Source organism: Haemaphysalis longicornis, unplaced genomic scaffold, assembly GCF_048455015.1.
Source record: "Haemaphysalis longicornis isolate Haplotype H1 unplaced genomic scaffold, Haemaphysalis longicornis Haplotype H1 scaffold_1, whole genome shotgun sequence".
Taxonomy (NCBI): Eukaryota; Metazoa; Arthropoda; class Arachnida; order Ixodida; family Ixodidae; genus Haemaphysalis; species Haemaphysalis longicornis.
In genome coordinates, this window is record NW_027526203.1 from 396,116,306 (window position 1) to 396,133,104 (window position 16,799).

A 16,799-nucleotide genomic window follows, 5' to 3' on the forward strand; every position below is an offset into this window, starting at 1 on the left:
TTTCCCGCTAGACGTGCCTCAGTTATCCCAGTATACCAACTTGCCCAACTTTCCACACCAGTCGGTGAATGTTGAAGAAAAAAACCGACCTGTTTAATGACAGGATGGTGCTGGACCTACAACTTATTTATTAAAAAAACAATGCTTCCACGAACCTAGGCCATCACGCATATGTGAAGTAAATGACCTCCCCCCTCTTGTTTTTTCTATTTTCCTTTTTGCCTTACCCTGAATTGTTTAAATTGCGAGAAGTGAAAAATAGTACAATATATTCGAGCATCATTTATGTGTTTTGGCATTGAAGTGCTTCTTTCAGGTAGCCCTGGAGACATGCAATAAGAAAAATAACACATTGTTTGAAGACCTTTTGCGCAGATATAGAGTCCTCCTGTCCACTGTCCTCCTTCCATCGCATCCTTCTTGGTAGTGGTTCTCTAATGAGGGGTCGCCAAGAAATTGCTGGAGGTTTACGAAGCCCTCTACAATAATATTCCAGCTCATTTATTTATTATTATTGTTTGTAGCGTATCTGTCCGTGATACAAAATGCCTGTTTCACCATAAAAAATACACATCTTCCTAGCTTATCAGCAAGGTTATGCCTTGCGATTGGCTCTTCTGCTCAATGACGCTACTACACGAAAAAACCCAGACACACAAAAGACATGCACATAAAATTCTGGAACAATAACTTGTCTATTATAACCATGACCACTTTATAGGTAGCAACCTGCCCATGCTCAGAAATTCCGCGTGCTGAATTTGTTTGTTATAGCTTGATTGGTTTTTATTTTTAGTTCTTCCCGACGTCACTGCACTGTTTTGCGCTGCATTTGACCCCCATTTCTCCGCTGTATACACATTTGCTCTGTCTTGCGTCGTTGTTATTTCGTCTTTTTCTCGGTCCGTTGTGCTCAGTATTTGCCAATTCACCCTGGGGGAAATGCACATCTTCTGTGGTCTCGATTGTGTGCTTAAGTAAGATGTTTTTAGCGAAAAATTGTTACTTGGCTAGGTTGGCGAAAACCCGCACCTGGCTGGCATTCGCTGGGCGCATCCACCCGGATACTGCAAAAAGCGTCCGCAGTTGCTAACTCTTTGCAAACGCGTTCCAAGCGTTTCATAGCGGGTGCAGATCAGAAAGAATAGACACAAAGAAATATTCAGCAGGTTTTGTTGCATAACATGAATCAGAAAAAATAAACACGAAGAAGCACTTTGGTGCGCACTGTTTCATTTAAGGCACCAAAAAAAAAAAAAGGAAGAAACACTTAGTGTGCGGGGTCAATTCCCATTGGCTTACGATGCGTTTTATGGCACGAGCATAAAGAAACAATGAGCATGAATGAGAAATTTCACCCACAGTATTGGTTGGCTTTCAGCTTTTGTGGAGGCAATGTTGCAGCAGCATGGATTGTACTTCTGAAAAAAGTAGCTGCAGCGAGTGTGATGTCGAAGTTGTGGGTTAGCGTCGACGTCGGCACAAAGCTCGGTGACAAACCTAGCCAAAAGAAATCCTTTCATGAAAGAATGTGCTGATAGATTCTGTGCAACCTTTTTGCATCGTATTTGCAGCGAACATATACGCGATGGTATATTTGTTGTATGCAGTGGAGTAAAACCGTCAACCACATGGTAAAAACAATTTTTTATCACCAGGTTCCCACTGCTTTGATATGGGGCCAGTGGCTTAAAAAGATATGCTGAAGATAACTGCGGTTCTCACCGCAGGCATTTGCCAGAGACGGCTGTCCCGCCAATTTTGTTGGATTTGTAAGTTAACCAAGGGAGCTCCTACAAATGTGACTCCAATTGTGGGGAAAACTCCGCATCCATTGAAGAGGTTGCTGTCGATTAGTGCTTTCTTCACTGGAAAAACATTGCTTTCGCGCAAGAATAATGGCATTTTCACGCTCAGATGGCCGTGTTGGTGTTGCTTTATACGAATTCATACTTTCCCTCTGAACATTTGCACGTAGACAAGTGAAATTCATGTAAAAGAAAAAAAAGGTCTCGATGTAAAGCCAAAGTCGATAAAGTTTCCGAATGTTTGAATGAACGGAAATGCTTGCAAATAAGAATGCTAGTCATGTAGCCAGACGTGGTAGCAGTGTTGTATACATTGAAGTTTGCATAGGTAAGAGGCGAGTCTAGAGTGAACCGTACATTCTGGGTGCTGACCTGTAATACACGTACTGACTGGAATGGTCGGCACTGATTGGTACAACCACTAAATTTTATGTGAGCAGTCACAGGTTGCCAGTAAGCGAAGCAAAGTTGGCGAATTTCGGGATTAAAGTTAGCACCACCTGACGGAGTGCGCCACCCTTAGCAACATGGAGGAAGAAAATTTTAGGAGGAAGCATGATGTCAGGCGGTCCAGCTTTGGCAAGCCAACCTCCTCTGACGCCGCATTCCCCTCTCCTCGGGCTCCTCCCGCGCAATGCATCATGGAAGATGCACCACTCTCAGGCCCGCGGTAGCATTTAGTGACTCCGGCTGGCTGCCGGTAGAGGTGGAGGCACGAGATTTTTTGCCAGCGTTGCACTCCCAACCTCGTATCGTGGAAGTACTGTCGCTGTTCAAAGCGACACGAGACATAGATCCCATGCTCAGGAAGCACCTTCACGAGCTGCGAGCGGAATTTGATGCTTACAGCTGGAACCACGACCGGTTTTGCTTGAACACGCCGCTGTAAACATTCACACGCACGAAGCGGCCTAGGGGTGCGTGGTGTTTGCCAGGTGTGCTTTATTGACGATTGCGTTTGGAATTCTGCTGGGAGTTATCGCGCCACCTTCCCTTTACATCATAGCGCTGTAACGAGTGTCCCATCAGCTGAGAGGTGGTGCGAAAAGCTTTGGTTTTGCTCGCGTGCGCATTTGCAGACGTTCGCCTTATCGGTGCAGAACCACTGATGTTGGGTGTGGGCGCGGGAAGAAAGGATCATTTTCCGCCTCGCGTCGCAGGCAGTAGGCGGGCTGGTTGTCCAACGACTGCTCAATCCGTGCGATAGGTATATCAGTAACGAACCCTAAATTACGCCTGGGAGGTGAAAAGATAAAATGACCAGAACGAAGAAAGTGAAGTGTGTTTTTTGAAATAAAACGTAAGGCACGGATGCCGTACTCAGTCATCTCCACTTTTGCACGGCGGCAGAACACAACACCTGGACTGCAGCGTGAACATTGACGGATCCCAAAGCTCAATAAATGAAGGTGTTTTTTTTCTTTCTCTCCCGTCCGACCACTTTGCCTGCACGATCAGCCTGCTGCGCGTTTCGGGTTGCAGGCAGCGCTACGCGCAACGCCCGGAGGGGGACTTGTTGCCGAAACCCGAATACCCAGATGGCCCGGCAACCGAACGGACCAACGCACGCAGCGCAGGCGGGCGGCCGCATGAGGCGCAAAGAACTACCGCTTGCCTGTCACGTGAGGGGGGCAGCTCCCATGAGTTTTTCATTTTTATTTTTTATGACTAGGCTTCACGATTTGTCACATGACGCTCCCTCCTAAACTTTTCTTCCCTCCATGCTTAGCAAGCAAATTTTCTGCACGCTGGCTCCCATTGTTGTCGACTGCTATGGGCAGGTCGCTATCTATAAAGCCGGTCGTGATCACAACACCCCTGCCTTGACTGTAGAGTGCCGGACAACCACTGCTTTATGAAGTTATAGCCGGGCTGCCACGAAACCAGGGGTGGTTTGGCTGGCCTTGTAAATTGTATCATCATAAAGGACTCTTGGCACAACGAAGGAGGGCAAGCATTTACGACATCTCATATAGCAGTAATCATCAGTGCTACTAGTGTGTGAAGCACCCATCCATCGCATACTGCTGTAACTTGTATAGTGATACTGAATATAGTTTAGAAAGAAGGGGGAAATGTGAATAGCACAACACTAAAGTTTCCTGAAAAAGTTTCCAGAAAAGACTATTTAGCCAGCCCTAGGCAGCAGGTTTAAAGTGCAGCATAACCAACGGAGTGTCCCAGCAGAATTACTACTATTACCGCTTCTGAAGGGATGCTCTGAGTGAAGGTTGGCTCACTGTCCAGTCTGATTTCAAGATGCTTCAAACTTTTTACTTAATTCACTGCAGATGTGAAGAATTCAAGGTGAACACTATAGATGCTCCTCGCGTCCCACTGACACGTGATTTGCTGTTGGCGAAGGTTGGGGCGGTTTTATTTATTTTTCCGAAGGGACATTTTTTTACCAGCTTGAATTTCCCGAGTAATTTGAATGAAAAGAAGTGCAGAAAATGTGTTAAAATAACAAAAAATCTGATTTGTTCCTTTCAAGTTTTTTCGGTTTATCCCCCCGTGAAAATGGAAAGAGCATTTCTAGCAAGAAATCATAATTTCCAGCATCATTTCTGACTAGATTATTAGATTCTAGCTGGAATCGACAACTTTCTAACTAGAAAAATTCTTTGTCTAGCTAGAAACGATTATTTCCAGCTTGCGGTTTTTTTTCCTTCTAGCTAGACTGACAAATGCTAGCTAGAAGTAAATCTCAATCCAGCTAGAAATGAACTAGAAACTGAATTTCTGGCTAGAAATTCTGCTATTTCTAGCTAGAAATCTGCTATTTCTAGCTAGAAATTTGCCTTTTCTAGCTAGAATATTTGTAGCTAGAAGAAATTTCTGGTTCAATAATCCAGCTAGAAAAAAAAACATATATTTTCACCTGGGTCTGAAAGTTTTTCATTGGTGGAGGCCCGGTTCTTCAGTTGCAAAATTCCAAATCGCATTAACAAATGAACACGTCCATCATCTCATGCGCTTTTGTAGGTCACGCCGAGCAGGTTTCAGCAGACAGGCCATCTGCACCATTTTATTGTTGGTGTGCTTTAAAAATGGGGAGGAAGGAAATAGTATGGCGACCTCTCACCCACTAAAAATCAGGCCCAAGCAAACTGCACGTAAAAGGAGAGGGGCCATGTTGAAAACATTCTTGGAATGTGGTAAAAAATATGTGCAAGTGGGAAGAAAATGCTGTAGAAGATAATAATTACAACACGGCTAATTTCGCGAGGGAGCAGCAGCTCTCATCTTCGTCATTAGGTGAGAACGAAGGAAAAATATTGGAAGAAGCAGCTTACTTCCTCGACCGAGTTGGTATATGTTATTTATTACTTCAAATGTGGTCTTTCTCTGTTGGCTTTGCTAACCATTTTTCTATTAGGTCCACTTAGTCACATGTATTGATGCTTTGCGAGAGCGAACATGCTTACTTTTGCAGTTTTTAGTACTGTTAGCTTTGCTCAATCAGGCTCAGCAGATGGTGTGTGAAATGGTCCCTTTGTGATCTAGACCACACCACTAATCTGCTATGCAGGTTTTGGTCGTGCTGTAATCATGATTTTGGTGTTATTTTTAATGCAAGTGTGGAATTGTGTTTACCATTTCAATTTATTTTTGTGGTACAGTTGATAGGTGAATGAGTTAAGTGTGCACGTAAGGAGAAAGCAGCAAATTGCATCACCTGGCAGTGAGGCAATTTCATGTGCAGTGAAAGCCATCCCACCTGAATGTATCAGCTTCCTCATCAAACACAATTGGCATCCCTTGAGCTGGAGCATCGGAACTAGGGGGCAGGGGGATATGTGAGGCGCCTCGTTTCTTATTGTTGGCAATGCCCCATAGTTTTGCCTTCTCCACTTTGCTTTACCCCCCTTTTTGCCCAGTACATCCAACCCAGTTTCCACCCCTTTCCCTAAACACTCTGGCACTCCTGCTCTCGAGGGCACTGTATTTATACGTTTCCAATGCTTCTCTTCCACGCCAAGAATGGGAGCTGCTGGTGACGGAGAGGGAGAGCCGGTTGGCGCTGACGGCCGTTGTCATCAGGCTGGAGCAAATGACTGTAAGTTCTCCCCTCCCCTGCTTGTCCCTGCATGGTTGTGTACACAACCGAGCATCCTCGGTGTGACTCGGATGCTGAGCTTTGACACCGATTGCCTTTCAGTTTTCAGGCAGTGCAACAGGTGTCAGACATGTGAGGGAAATTCAAAGGATCCGCAGTACTGACACGATTATCGCGTTGCATTTTTTTCGCTGCTATGGGTGCCTACCAGCCTGGTAATAATAGAGCGGCACATTAGATGGTCAATCGCAGCGCAAATAATTATTTACAGCCTCATTTATTCATGTCAGTTTCGGTTTTGACTGCACCAACACTGAAGCGGCTGCCATGACAGTAGGTCGCTCATGACGTCACTGTTCTTGTCACACCATGGCCGGTCCGGATGCACGCAGGAACGAGTGAGCACGCCCATCTAGACCGGCCGTGGTTGCACGTGCCCGGGCAGTATGACATCAGTCCTAAAACCCTGAATTGATGCACAAGGCACGGCAGCATGCACCAACAGCAGCTAGTACCTTGGCTACATTACGGGAGCCCTGACGTCAGCAGTTAAGGACGAGGCACTTAACACGCCGATGTCGAAAGGGCATCCCTTCTGAGATTTCTCATGTGTGCAAAGATTAAAATTCATTTAAAATATGTTATACTGAATGGTTATGGTTGAAACTTCATGGAAGATATCTCCACATACAAAGGAAGCTTTTTAGATAGCTTTTCAGTGCAAACAGCTGTGAAGACGTGGTTCACAAATAATTATTTCGCTATTTCTCTTAGAAGCAACTACAGTCAAACCCGGTTATAACGAACAGCATGATTCAACACGATTAGTTCGTTATACGAAGTATTTTGATTGTACCAAACTCACTTATAATGAACTACAGTATTGAATTCTTTATAAACAATGTGAACAGTTTATTGAAAACGCGATAACGAAAGCAAGGCCATGCCACTCACCATGAATAGTAATCTACTCCAGAAGAAATTTATTGCAGAGAAATGTACACCTATTTTATCTGACTCCCAAACTGCCATACAAAATTACACAAAGGGCGTCATTTCCTTAGCTGCCCTCAAAATTCTTCTTCAGAATCCCCCTGCCCCGCCCGTGATGCTGCCGTGGACTCCGGCCCACACCGGCATAGGTTGTAATGAGACGGCACACCAACATGATCCCAGGCTCCCATTTGTTTTATGCCTACAACTGGCACCCCCGAAATGTCCCACTCGATCTTTCTCACGTACAGGGACATAACTCAACATTACCGCCTCCTCCGCAGAAACTTACCTCCCCTGCACCCTCCACTTACTCCGCCGGCAGCACACATATGTGGCGGCTCTAACATACCCACAATTTCCCACACCACACTCTGCTTGTGCACACCCAGCCACACGAATTCGCCTTCTCTCACTGCCCCTCATGTGGCACGCTGGACACACTCTTCCACTTCCTCTGTGAGTGTCCGCGCAATCTCTTCCCCCTTTCCCCTCCCCCTCTCACTGGGAGCAGGCTCTGGGGAGCTCTGACCTCGCAACGCAATAAACCGTCATGGACAGAGCCCTGGATGTCACGGGAGCTTTTTGGGCCTCCGCCACTCCCCTATGCTGAACCCAATGTAAAATAAAGTGGCACTACTACACCATCAATGAGAGTCGCATTCTTGACCTGCGACATCATATCGACGAACTATAGTCCACTTCCCTGCATTTGGCAGGGCGCTGAGCACGAGGTCGCGGGTTCGATTCCCGGCCGCGGCGGCTGCTTTTCTGATGGAGGCGAAAAGCAAAAACACCCGTGTGTACGAGATTTCGGCGCACGCTAAAGATCCCCAGGTGGTCAAAATTAATCCGGAGCCCTCCACTACGGCGCGCCTCATCGCCTGCGTTGCGTCGGCGCGTTAAACCCTACAATCAATCATTTGGCAGGGCATGCTGCTGTTTCGTCATCATCTTGCTATGAAGCGCTGCAATGCAAGTGCACAGAAACGTGGGCAACTAAGGTATGGCCAGATTGTCAGAGTTTCAGGAGCCGTGAGAGTGGCACTGCAGTTCTGGCTGTTCTTTTTTTTCTCTTTCCTAAAGCGCAATAGGTCCGGAGCTGCTTGCACATACTTTATCTCGTGGCAGGCAGCTACCGAATAGGAGAGCTGTAAAGCCAGGCCGGCACAAGGCGTAGATTGCTCCAACTGCTGCGTTTCGTTACGGAAGCGTGGGCGGGCAGGGCAGCGGCCCGGCCCGTATAGGCTAGGTGCAGCCGGTGCAAAAGCACATTGGCGGGCATTTGGTGGCCAATCGCGCACGCTCAGAGTTCGACATGTTTAGTTCGTTATAAAAATACATTTTACATGCATAATGGCAGAAGGAATTTGAGTGTTCGTTATAAAGACACTTTGCTCTATCCGAGTTCGTTATATTTGGGTTTGACTGTATACGAGCTGTGTTTGTAACGATTAACCTTTCGTGTTCTATTGGAAAATGATGAGATTCACAGGAGTACTAATTGTCGCCGATTGAGAGAAAATGGGTACTGCAGCACACTGCTCTTGTGTTTCTTTTCTTTTTTCAATACCATGTTACGGTTGCTTCATAAAAGTGGTCACGCTGGTGTGTCTTTTGTGTTTTGCACTGCTCACAAATATGACGAAACATTCTGGGTGCTCATTGCTGGGGTGGTTGTGTCCTTACAGCTGTCCTACCTGCTGGGAGTGTCTACGGTGGGCCCTGTGCTGCATTACCGGCTGCGTGCTGGCGAGGTCGCAATACGGCCCGTGATTTGCTACGTGCTACCGAGGTATGACGGCACATGGAGTTACACACACCTCTGTGTGCCCTTCCAGAACAGCCCAAAATAACTTTAATCGGCAACACACACCATGTGATTCAATATACACACTCAAGAATCGACATTTGGGCAAGTCGGTATCGGTTTAAAATCTTGAGGGACAACACGCTAAGCGAAAAGAAAGAAGCCAGATGTCCTGTTTTCTTCCCTTTCTTGTGTATTCGTCTACTACACTGTCCTCCAAGGTGTTAAAACAACATACACTTCAGACTGTGCTTGTGTGTGTGTCTTGCATGTATGTCCTGAACACACTGCTGCAATGAACAGTCCAGGACCGTATACTGTTATTTTAGTCTCCTGCTGGTACAGGGCAATATAAATGAGGTACCTGCAATCAAGCCATGCATGATCTCTGTATACTATCCTTGCCACATGTTCCTGTGAGTCCTTGTTGTCTTAAATATAAAGCCATTAAATGAACTTTAATGGTGGCCTTAAAATTTTGTCTAAGCGACATCGTCAACTGCTTAACTTTCCCAAGCTCATTTTTTCTTGAGTCCTGCAAAGCTCAAGTTGCAGGATATTTCTTGCATTAGCAATGCGCTGAAGCGTGGGAAGCATGCACGGGTAGCAACATTGCTGGGCCTGTCTCAACTGCACCACCACTCAACCACTTTTGTCGTGCTGTGATTGCAGTGATTGGCATAGACTTACCAATTAGCATGACTGCAGCTACAGCTACTGACTCGTTGGGGTGTACATGTGGGATTTCAGAAATGGGTAGACACAGATCAAAATGGCTATACAAGGACAGGTATCATCCGCATATTGGAAATTACACTTCTGAAGGAAGCATTAAATTATGGAGTGTGTGGCATGGCATGATCCTTTTTAAATTATCTAAGAGGAGCTACAATGGGATAACCTTTGATGGTGTGCTTTTGCAAATTAAAACACACGGGGAAAATGGGACAACCACTGGGTGAAATAATAGGAAGTTAAGAAAATGATTCGAGCAAGAATCAAACAAAAAAGCCACCAGTGGATAACAGAAATAAAAAGGACAAAAGCATACTCAGGAAGCTTTACAACCACATAAAAGCACTAGGCTCAAAAGACACACATACGAAATTCTCGTTGATGATCAAAAAAACTTCAGCCGTCGATGACTGTGCGCATGTGTGCACACACATGCACTTGCGTGTTTATAAATGCTCGTCATCACACTCCATATTCATACCAGTACCTTAGAACGAGGAAGTGACCCTGAATGTTTGTACATACCTAGCTGCTCCAAATACAAGAAGAAAAAACAGCGAGCACGTGGCCCTACCACTCGCCCATATTGCCCGTGTGGGCAAAATTACTATTGATTTAGTGATAAATAAGCATTCCACAAATGCATTTATTTTAAATCAGTTTTAATTTGAAGAAAAGCTCCTTATATGTTGCACAGTTGGTGGGCAAGATGGAAATGGCACATGAAAAGGACAAGCTAGCATGCAAAAGGCGCCGTGTGGTTTTCCCTTCAGCTGTCCCATTGTGAACAAATGTCACAACCCTCTCATCGCGTGTGAGAAGCCTCAGAAGAAAGGCCCCTCTTTTCCAAATAACAGAAAAAGGAGGCAATCAAATTACAGGCTTTGTGCACCAGAGAACTGCTTGTTCTCTCAAGCTTTAAAGGGGCCATGCAGACAAAACAAGTTTAATTCATTCGAAAGATTGCCTTATTAGAATCATACTGACACCACTTCTAACGTAAACTTCGCTCAAATAAGCTATATACATAATTAGGAAAAAAGGGAATGGCCATGCGACTCCCTAGCTAATTTCCTGCACTAAAACATGTGACGTCATATGCACAGCCGTGCAATTGGCTGAGGCCAGCAAAAGCAAATACAAGTTCGGCAGGGCTTATAAGCTTGCAGAACGAGCTGTTTTTGCTTAAATGTAATGCATATTCATTTTATAGCAGTAAGAATGGCAGGGTAAACAATGGAAATTATGAAAGTACACGTAAACATAGAAGTACCAGTGCTGCACACAGTATGCTTGTTATAGCTGCACAGCATTCCGGCGCTCTGGGCTTGTCTCACACAACACTGGCCGATTGGCGCAAGCGACGTTGTCTTACGTGACCCCGTTTGTCGACCATACTCCATGTGTCACGAAACAGTTACTACCTATATAGTAACAGAAGCAAGCCAGGTGCAAATACAGTAAAAAAAAAAAGCAAAGGCAGGCAAAGGTCTGGTGCAGTATGGTGGTGCCATATAGAAGGACTGACGGTAAACAAGGTTCCGAAGTCCACTGCAGTCTAAACAGTGCACTAGCATCCGCTTGAAGACCTGTCCTTGTTACGTGATTGCAGACATGACGAAACACGATTTGGCAGGAGAATCAATATTTTAACTTAAATTGAATAATTTCTCAGTGAGTAAAGCAGTGCTGGGCAAGCACTGGGGGCACTAAATCTTTCGAATAAAACAAACTACGAAACAAAACAAACAAAACAAAACAAACTATGAAATAAAACAAAATAAAAGACAAAATATGTCTGCATGGCCCTTAAGTAATGATCAATGGATCAATGAAGCGCTCTAGATTAACAAAGGCTACCATAACTGGTGTAATGGCACTGAAGTACTGATACATGAGCGTGTTTACATTCTGCTCACATTTGAAAATAGTTGATGCCCAGAGAGCCAAGCCCACATTCTTATGCATAGCAGGAGAATTCACCACCTCTGCACTGTTGCAATTCAGCATGCCACTACCCGGTGTGCGTGTAATACAAGTTTGGTGCAGTGCAGTGAAGTTTTTGTATGTTTCGGTAAAGCCTGTCCTCCTCACACGAGTTACAACACACCAAAGCTTGTCCAGCACGTGTGCATTCGAGGTCGGTGACCCATGCCAGTGGCGGCCGTGGCATGCATATGACTCATCGTTTCCCCAACTTCTCTTCACGGAGAATGCGCCAACTTCTGGGGACCTCGCTGCTGATTCTAGGGACATTTAAACAGTGCATCTAGGGAAGATGCGTTTTGTGCATTTGTTCTTTTTTTGGGCCGCGCAACACGATGGAGGCCTGTTTACCGCTAGCAGTCTTGGGTATTAATTCTCACCCTTTGCCGATGTGGAGTCAGAAAGTTGTCAGCATCAGGGCGAGGTGTTACTCCGCTCGAGTCATGCAAGCATGCCAGCGGGCTGCTCTTCCTGTATCGTTGATGTTCATTTCTCGCCATGCAGTAAACCGGTTAACTTTTGCTACGGCTCTTTGTCGTCAACCGGGAGGCAGCTCGCCGCTCGTCCTCCACGTACACTACCACTACATGACGGAGGTGACGGAGCTCAATACAGAGACACCTTCACCAATGTAACAGCACTCACTTTCCCTCTCGTTTTCCCTGCCCTCCAAGTATTGCTTAATTAAGAATAAGCAGTAGTACTGCACTAGTCGTTTTATTTGTGAGCCTAATATTTGACTTATCTAACCAATCTGACGTTTCAGAATGTTTCACAGGTACTAAATTTCGCAATTAGAGAGCACCCAGAAAAAAAATGTCTTATAAAGTTTCTTTGAAAGTTCCAAAAGCATTTTTTTTTTCCTTGATGAATTCTGGAGAGAGAAGAGCCAACCAATACTCATATGCTTCGAAAGATTTCATATTCTACAGAAATTTTCTAAGATCTATTTTATGTGATCCGTGAAGTATGCTAAATGCTTGTGAAAATTAATCTATTTATAGCATTCACAAAGCCTGACATCTCGCAAGAACAATGCACAACAGGCTGACGCTTTGACCGGCAACAAGCAAACGTATTGCATCATGAAAATCTTAGACAAGGTGCTAACCAGGCATGCTTACTATTGTTGCATTCGAACAGTTTTGCAACCCCATCTCTTTTCTCTGAGCAGAAACGACACATATTCATGTGCATGCTCTCTGTTCACAGCACGTGATTTCGAATTCACTTTCACAGTGTAGTAGTCTTTGTGACTATGAAACAAGCATTTTTTTTTTTAATTGCAGCCGGGCAGGTACCCAGGTTCACTTTTAATGAGCTCATGCACACGTACTGTGGAATTGAGAGTGAGAAATATTTCCCAGCAACTGCTCTGAAAAGTTTCCGTGTCTGTCTTCATTTCCCTTGTAACAGTATGAAGACAGCGAGAGCCGTAGCGGTCTCCTTCGCACCACTTCCTGGCTGGGAATACTCGAGCTTCTTGGATCTGAAGATATACTGGAAAAACACCGTAAGGATCCTTTCACTGATGGAGTTGTGTGTAAAATTTCTGTAAAAGACTGTCACCCTTGGCAAAGGGCAATGATGCTACTGGGGTAAGCCGATGCACCTTTTCCCTGAACGAGTTGCACTTAGTGATGCAAAACTATTTCGGCCTCTTCAAACTGCCTTCGTTCTTCCGCAAAAGCGACGTCAGGGCCGATGTTTTGGAAACGTCTGAGTGCCTCACTGAAGAGGCGATCGTTGCGTGGGTACGCGCTGCGGACAGCGGGGACAGTGACGACTCTGACGACGCGGTTACAAAGCCTACTCGGGTAGTGTCTTCGCAGGAGGCCCAGCGCACGATACAGTCCCTCGGGGACTTCGTTTCCGCCAAATGACCTTTGGCTCAGCTAGGTGAAGCACCTATACATGCTCTTGAAAGAGATGTGCACTAACTTCTCGTGCGACAAACAAAGCTGACCGACTATGGGACTCTTTGATTTAGTCTTAGACTCACTGCGGATAGTATGCGGGTAGTCCGAGGATTCTCCAAAGCCACAAGATTACTTGGGAAAATCGAATGCCGGACTGCTTCTCGGGGAGTCCGTGGCGAGTCCGGGACTGTAAATTGAAGAGCTTCTATGGCTTCTCTTCAGTAAATAAGTAGTAGTACAACCTCGCTTGCACGCAAATAAAATGTTTTGAGCTCTTTTTCGTTTTTTTTTTTTTTTGCTACCCACTTATAACAATTATTGGTTATAACGATGGGATTTCCTTGGAACTTGGATATTTCATTTCATTTCATTTTCTTTTCCTTAAAGACCCCCAAATGGGGGTATTGCATAAGGGTTGGTGTGAACACAGGATACAGTAATTTGTAGCCACAAAAATTTAACAGGACAGATGAGCTGTTCTTCGGCACTAAATGAAGAAGGGCTGGTGATGGCGGCGATATGATGGGGAAGGCCGTTTCAGTCTTTAGCAGCGTGAGGGAAAAAGGAGGCAGAGAAGGTGGTGGCCCGGGTGCGGTGACCTGAAACTTGAAGTGCAATTACGATGAGCTATGTACGCCGGTGGGGTGATGTAAGGTGCGCAGTTGAGTGAAGAATAAAAGAATCTATGAAAAGGAGAAAGGGAGGCGATGCAACGATGAAAAGAAAGAGGCTCCAATACCGTTTGTGATTTTAAAAATGAAATGCTGATATTGTAGGAGTATGCGGAATGAATGAACCTGGTAGCGCGGTTCTGAACAGATTCAAGCGTGTTTATGGTATATATTTGGTGTGGGTTCCAGATGGCGCATGTGTATTGAAGTATGGGAAGAACAAGGCTCTTGTATGCGAGTTGCTTGACATGTGGTGGAGCATGGCGCAGATGACGTTTGAGAAAACCAAGCGTTTTATTGGCTGAGGCAATAATGTTGGTTACGTAAGCCTTCCATGAAAGATCATGCGACAGAATAACACCGAGGTATTTGAATGAAGGTACTAGGTTTATTGTAACATTTGAAATGCTCCACGGAAAGGTTAAAGGATTATGCCAACGGGTAAACGATATAACTTTACATTTGGAAGGATTGAGTGCCATGAGACACACATCGCTACATTCTTGAATATGAAGAAGGTCCTGTTGTAGGGCTAGCTGATCAGATGTGTGGGTGACGGGCCGGTACATGACGCAGACATCAGCGTACAGACGAATATGGCTTGAAATATGCCATGGAAGGTCATTGAGCATATGAGAAACAGGAGGGGGGCGAGAACAGACCCTTGTGGGACGCCGGATGTTACTGGATGCGTGGACTAGAGTGGACTATAAGTGGATTATAAGTGGACTAGACTGTATATGAATAATAACATCAATGGTTCAAATAGTTTACCTAACAACAACCAGCATTGTTAGAGTTCAAAAGCAAGCCGCAGGGGTGAATGGGGTGCTGAATAAAAAGTGCGGAACAAAGGCGCAACAAATGAATGTGCACTACACTACAGTTAGTACTGGTTGTTGGTAATTGGGCATATAAATAACTGTGCTCAGCAAAAAGTGCTATGCATTTTAGTCACAATTATATTCTGTAGCTCCTGCTTTATTGCCTGTAGCTCCTGCGATATACTCGGTTACAGCTCAAGAACGGCACCACCTCATGTAGTGTATCACTCCGCCAAAGCGCTGGACCCGTGACATCAGTGCGCGCGCGTTTTGAAAGGGGTTTGCTTTGAATGCGTGATATCGTCTGCCTTGTCTCACGCAGTTTGTTTGTCGTCACTGGAGTCATTTATAAGCATATTAAGTCCAAAAAATCACGGGAACGGCTCACGCCATGTTCAAAATATTCCCAGTAACGCCCTACTTGCGCCGCGCGGAGAAACATCCGGCTGCGGTGATAAGGCACAGCGGCAACTTCTGGTGCCGTTCTTAAGTTGTCACAGAGTATAGGACTGAGCACAAATGAGTAACAACTGCAGGTCACTGTGAGATGTTCCTTTATGAGATAGATACAAGCCGGGCACTTCCTGTGTACGTAGCGCCGTCAGGCTGGTACCGGCAGGCCTGGGTTTGCACCTCAGCAGTTTTAACCACTTTTTTTTTTATGTCTTATAATTTTTTTTTTTCAATCGTAAACATGCTTTCATATATAAATTCACAGTTTTCAGAAGTTAGGGTGAGTTCAAGTCGGTTTCGATGTGGGGCGCAGCCTGTCACCATATTTAATGAATTTTCTGTGTTATGGTGAAAGTGCCGTACCTGTAAGGCAACTGAAAGTCGCAGGCAGCAACAGGAACCCGTGTAAGCATGAGGATGTCGCAGTGTGTCTCGATGAAAACGCACTGTTGCAGTACGGCTACCGCATTCCGGAGGACTCGGAGAGCACCATGACCTATGTGAAGGTGTGCTTCCAAACGGACAGCCGCTTCTACATCTACCCGATCCTGTGCGTGCGGCCCAAGCTGCCGCAACCTGTGCCGAACATCGATCCACGCCCCATAGTAGACAGGTTTATGGAGTGCGTCAAGCTGAAGATGGCCAAGCTTCTCAACACGACCGCGCGGGGACCTGCCTACCCAACCCCTGCGCTGCACTGGACGGCCAAGGATGCTGAGGTGGGCACGGTATACTTACATAACGCATGTGCTGCCTGAACGGAATTTTCAAACGTACAGCATACTGACAAGGACACAGCTTCGGTTTCTTTAAAAGCCAACTCTGTTCGACATGCTTTGTGGGTGCGCGACGCTATGTCGAAGACTCTACTCACACACCTCTAATTAGAGTACATCGCCCCAATCTAGTCCAATTAAGCATTTGCCTGGCCAGCAATCATCTTTTTCTTTTTTTGAAGCTTTGTAAAATCTCCCTTCTAATGTTGCAATGAAATGGCTGCCATTTCAGTTAAAATTCTCTTCATTTGTGACCAAGTTGGCATTTTACAATCTTTGTAAAGACAGACAAAATGGCCTAAGATGCTAATAATATTAATCAAGTAATTGACAGGTATAGTAAACCCTTTCCTGACAGCATTGTATCGAAGAAATCTTTTCTTTGGGGTTGAGGGGGGCAGAGAAACAAAAATAAAGGCTCTAAACTTTCGGCAGTTCATACTCCACTTTTACCACCTCGTGAGGACGCCCAAAAACACTGTGTTTTACAAACCAGTCTTTTCCGCGCCAGCTGTAACCACTTCATATCCAGTATGATTAATGTGGTTGTCATAGAAGACAGAAAGCGTCATTCACGGCCACACACTCTTTATTATTATTTTTTTGTTGCTTAGTACATGTTTTTACTGCCACTTCGTATATACGGCTCATAGCATGCACATTACTTTATATTATTTTTGCTCGGCTTTCATGAGTGAGTTGAGACAAGTACACCTGCATGACAAAAATTTTTCATTTCATTTATAATGCAACATATTCCAGAT

At 45.2% G+C, this 16,799-nt stretch overlaps 1 protein-coding gene across 3 annotated transcripts in view; it reads left to right on the forward strand.

Moving 5' to 3' along the window:
• Positions 1 to 16,799, forward strand: part of LOC144155332 (uncharacterized protein C18orf63-like) — a 34,661-nt gene that overhangs the window by 10,433 nt on the left and 7,429 nt on the right. For all 3 annotated transcript variants that reach the window (XM_077686691.1, XM_077686689.1, XM_077686690.1), the window contains 4 exons: positions 5,792 to 5,868; positions 8,553 to 8,656; positions 12,809 to 12,905; positions 15,715 to 15,978. In XM_077686691.1, the coding sequence (XP_077542817.1) occupies positions 5,792 to 5,868; positions 8,553 to 8,656; positions 12,809 to 12,905; positions 15,715 to 15,978 (542 nt within the window). The remainder of the gene's footprint in view (positions 1 to 5,791; positions 5,869 to 8,552; positions 8,657 to 12,808; positions 12,906 to 15,714; positions 15,979 to 16,799) is intronic.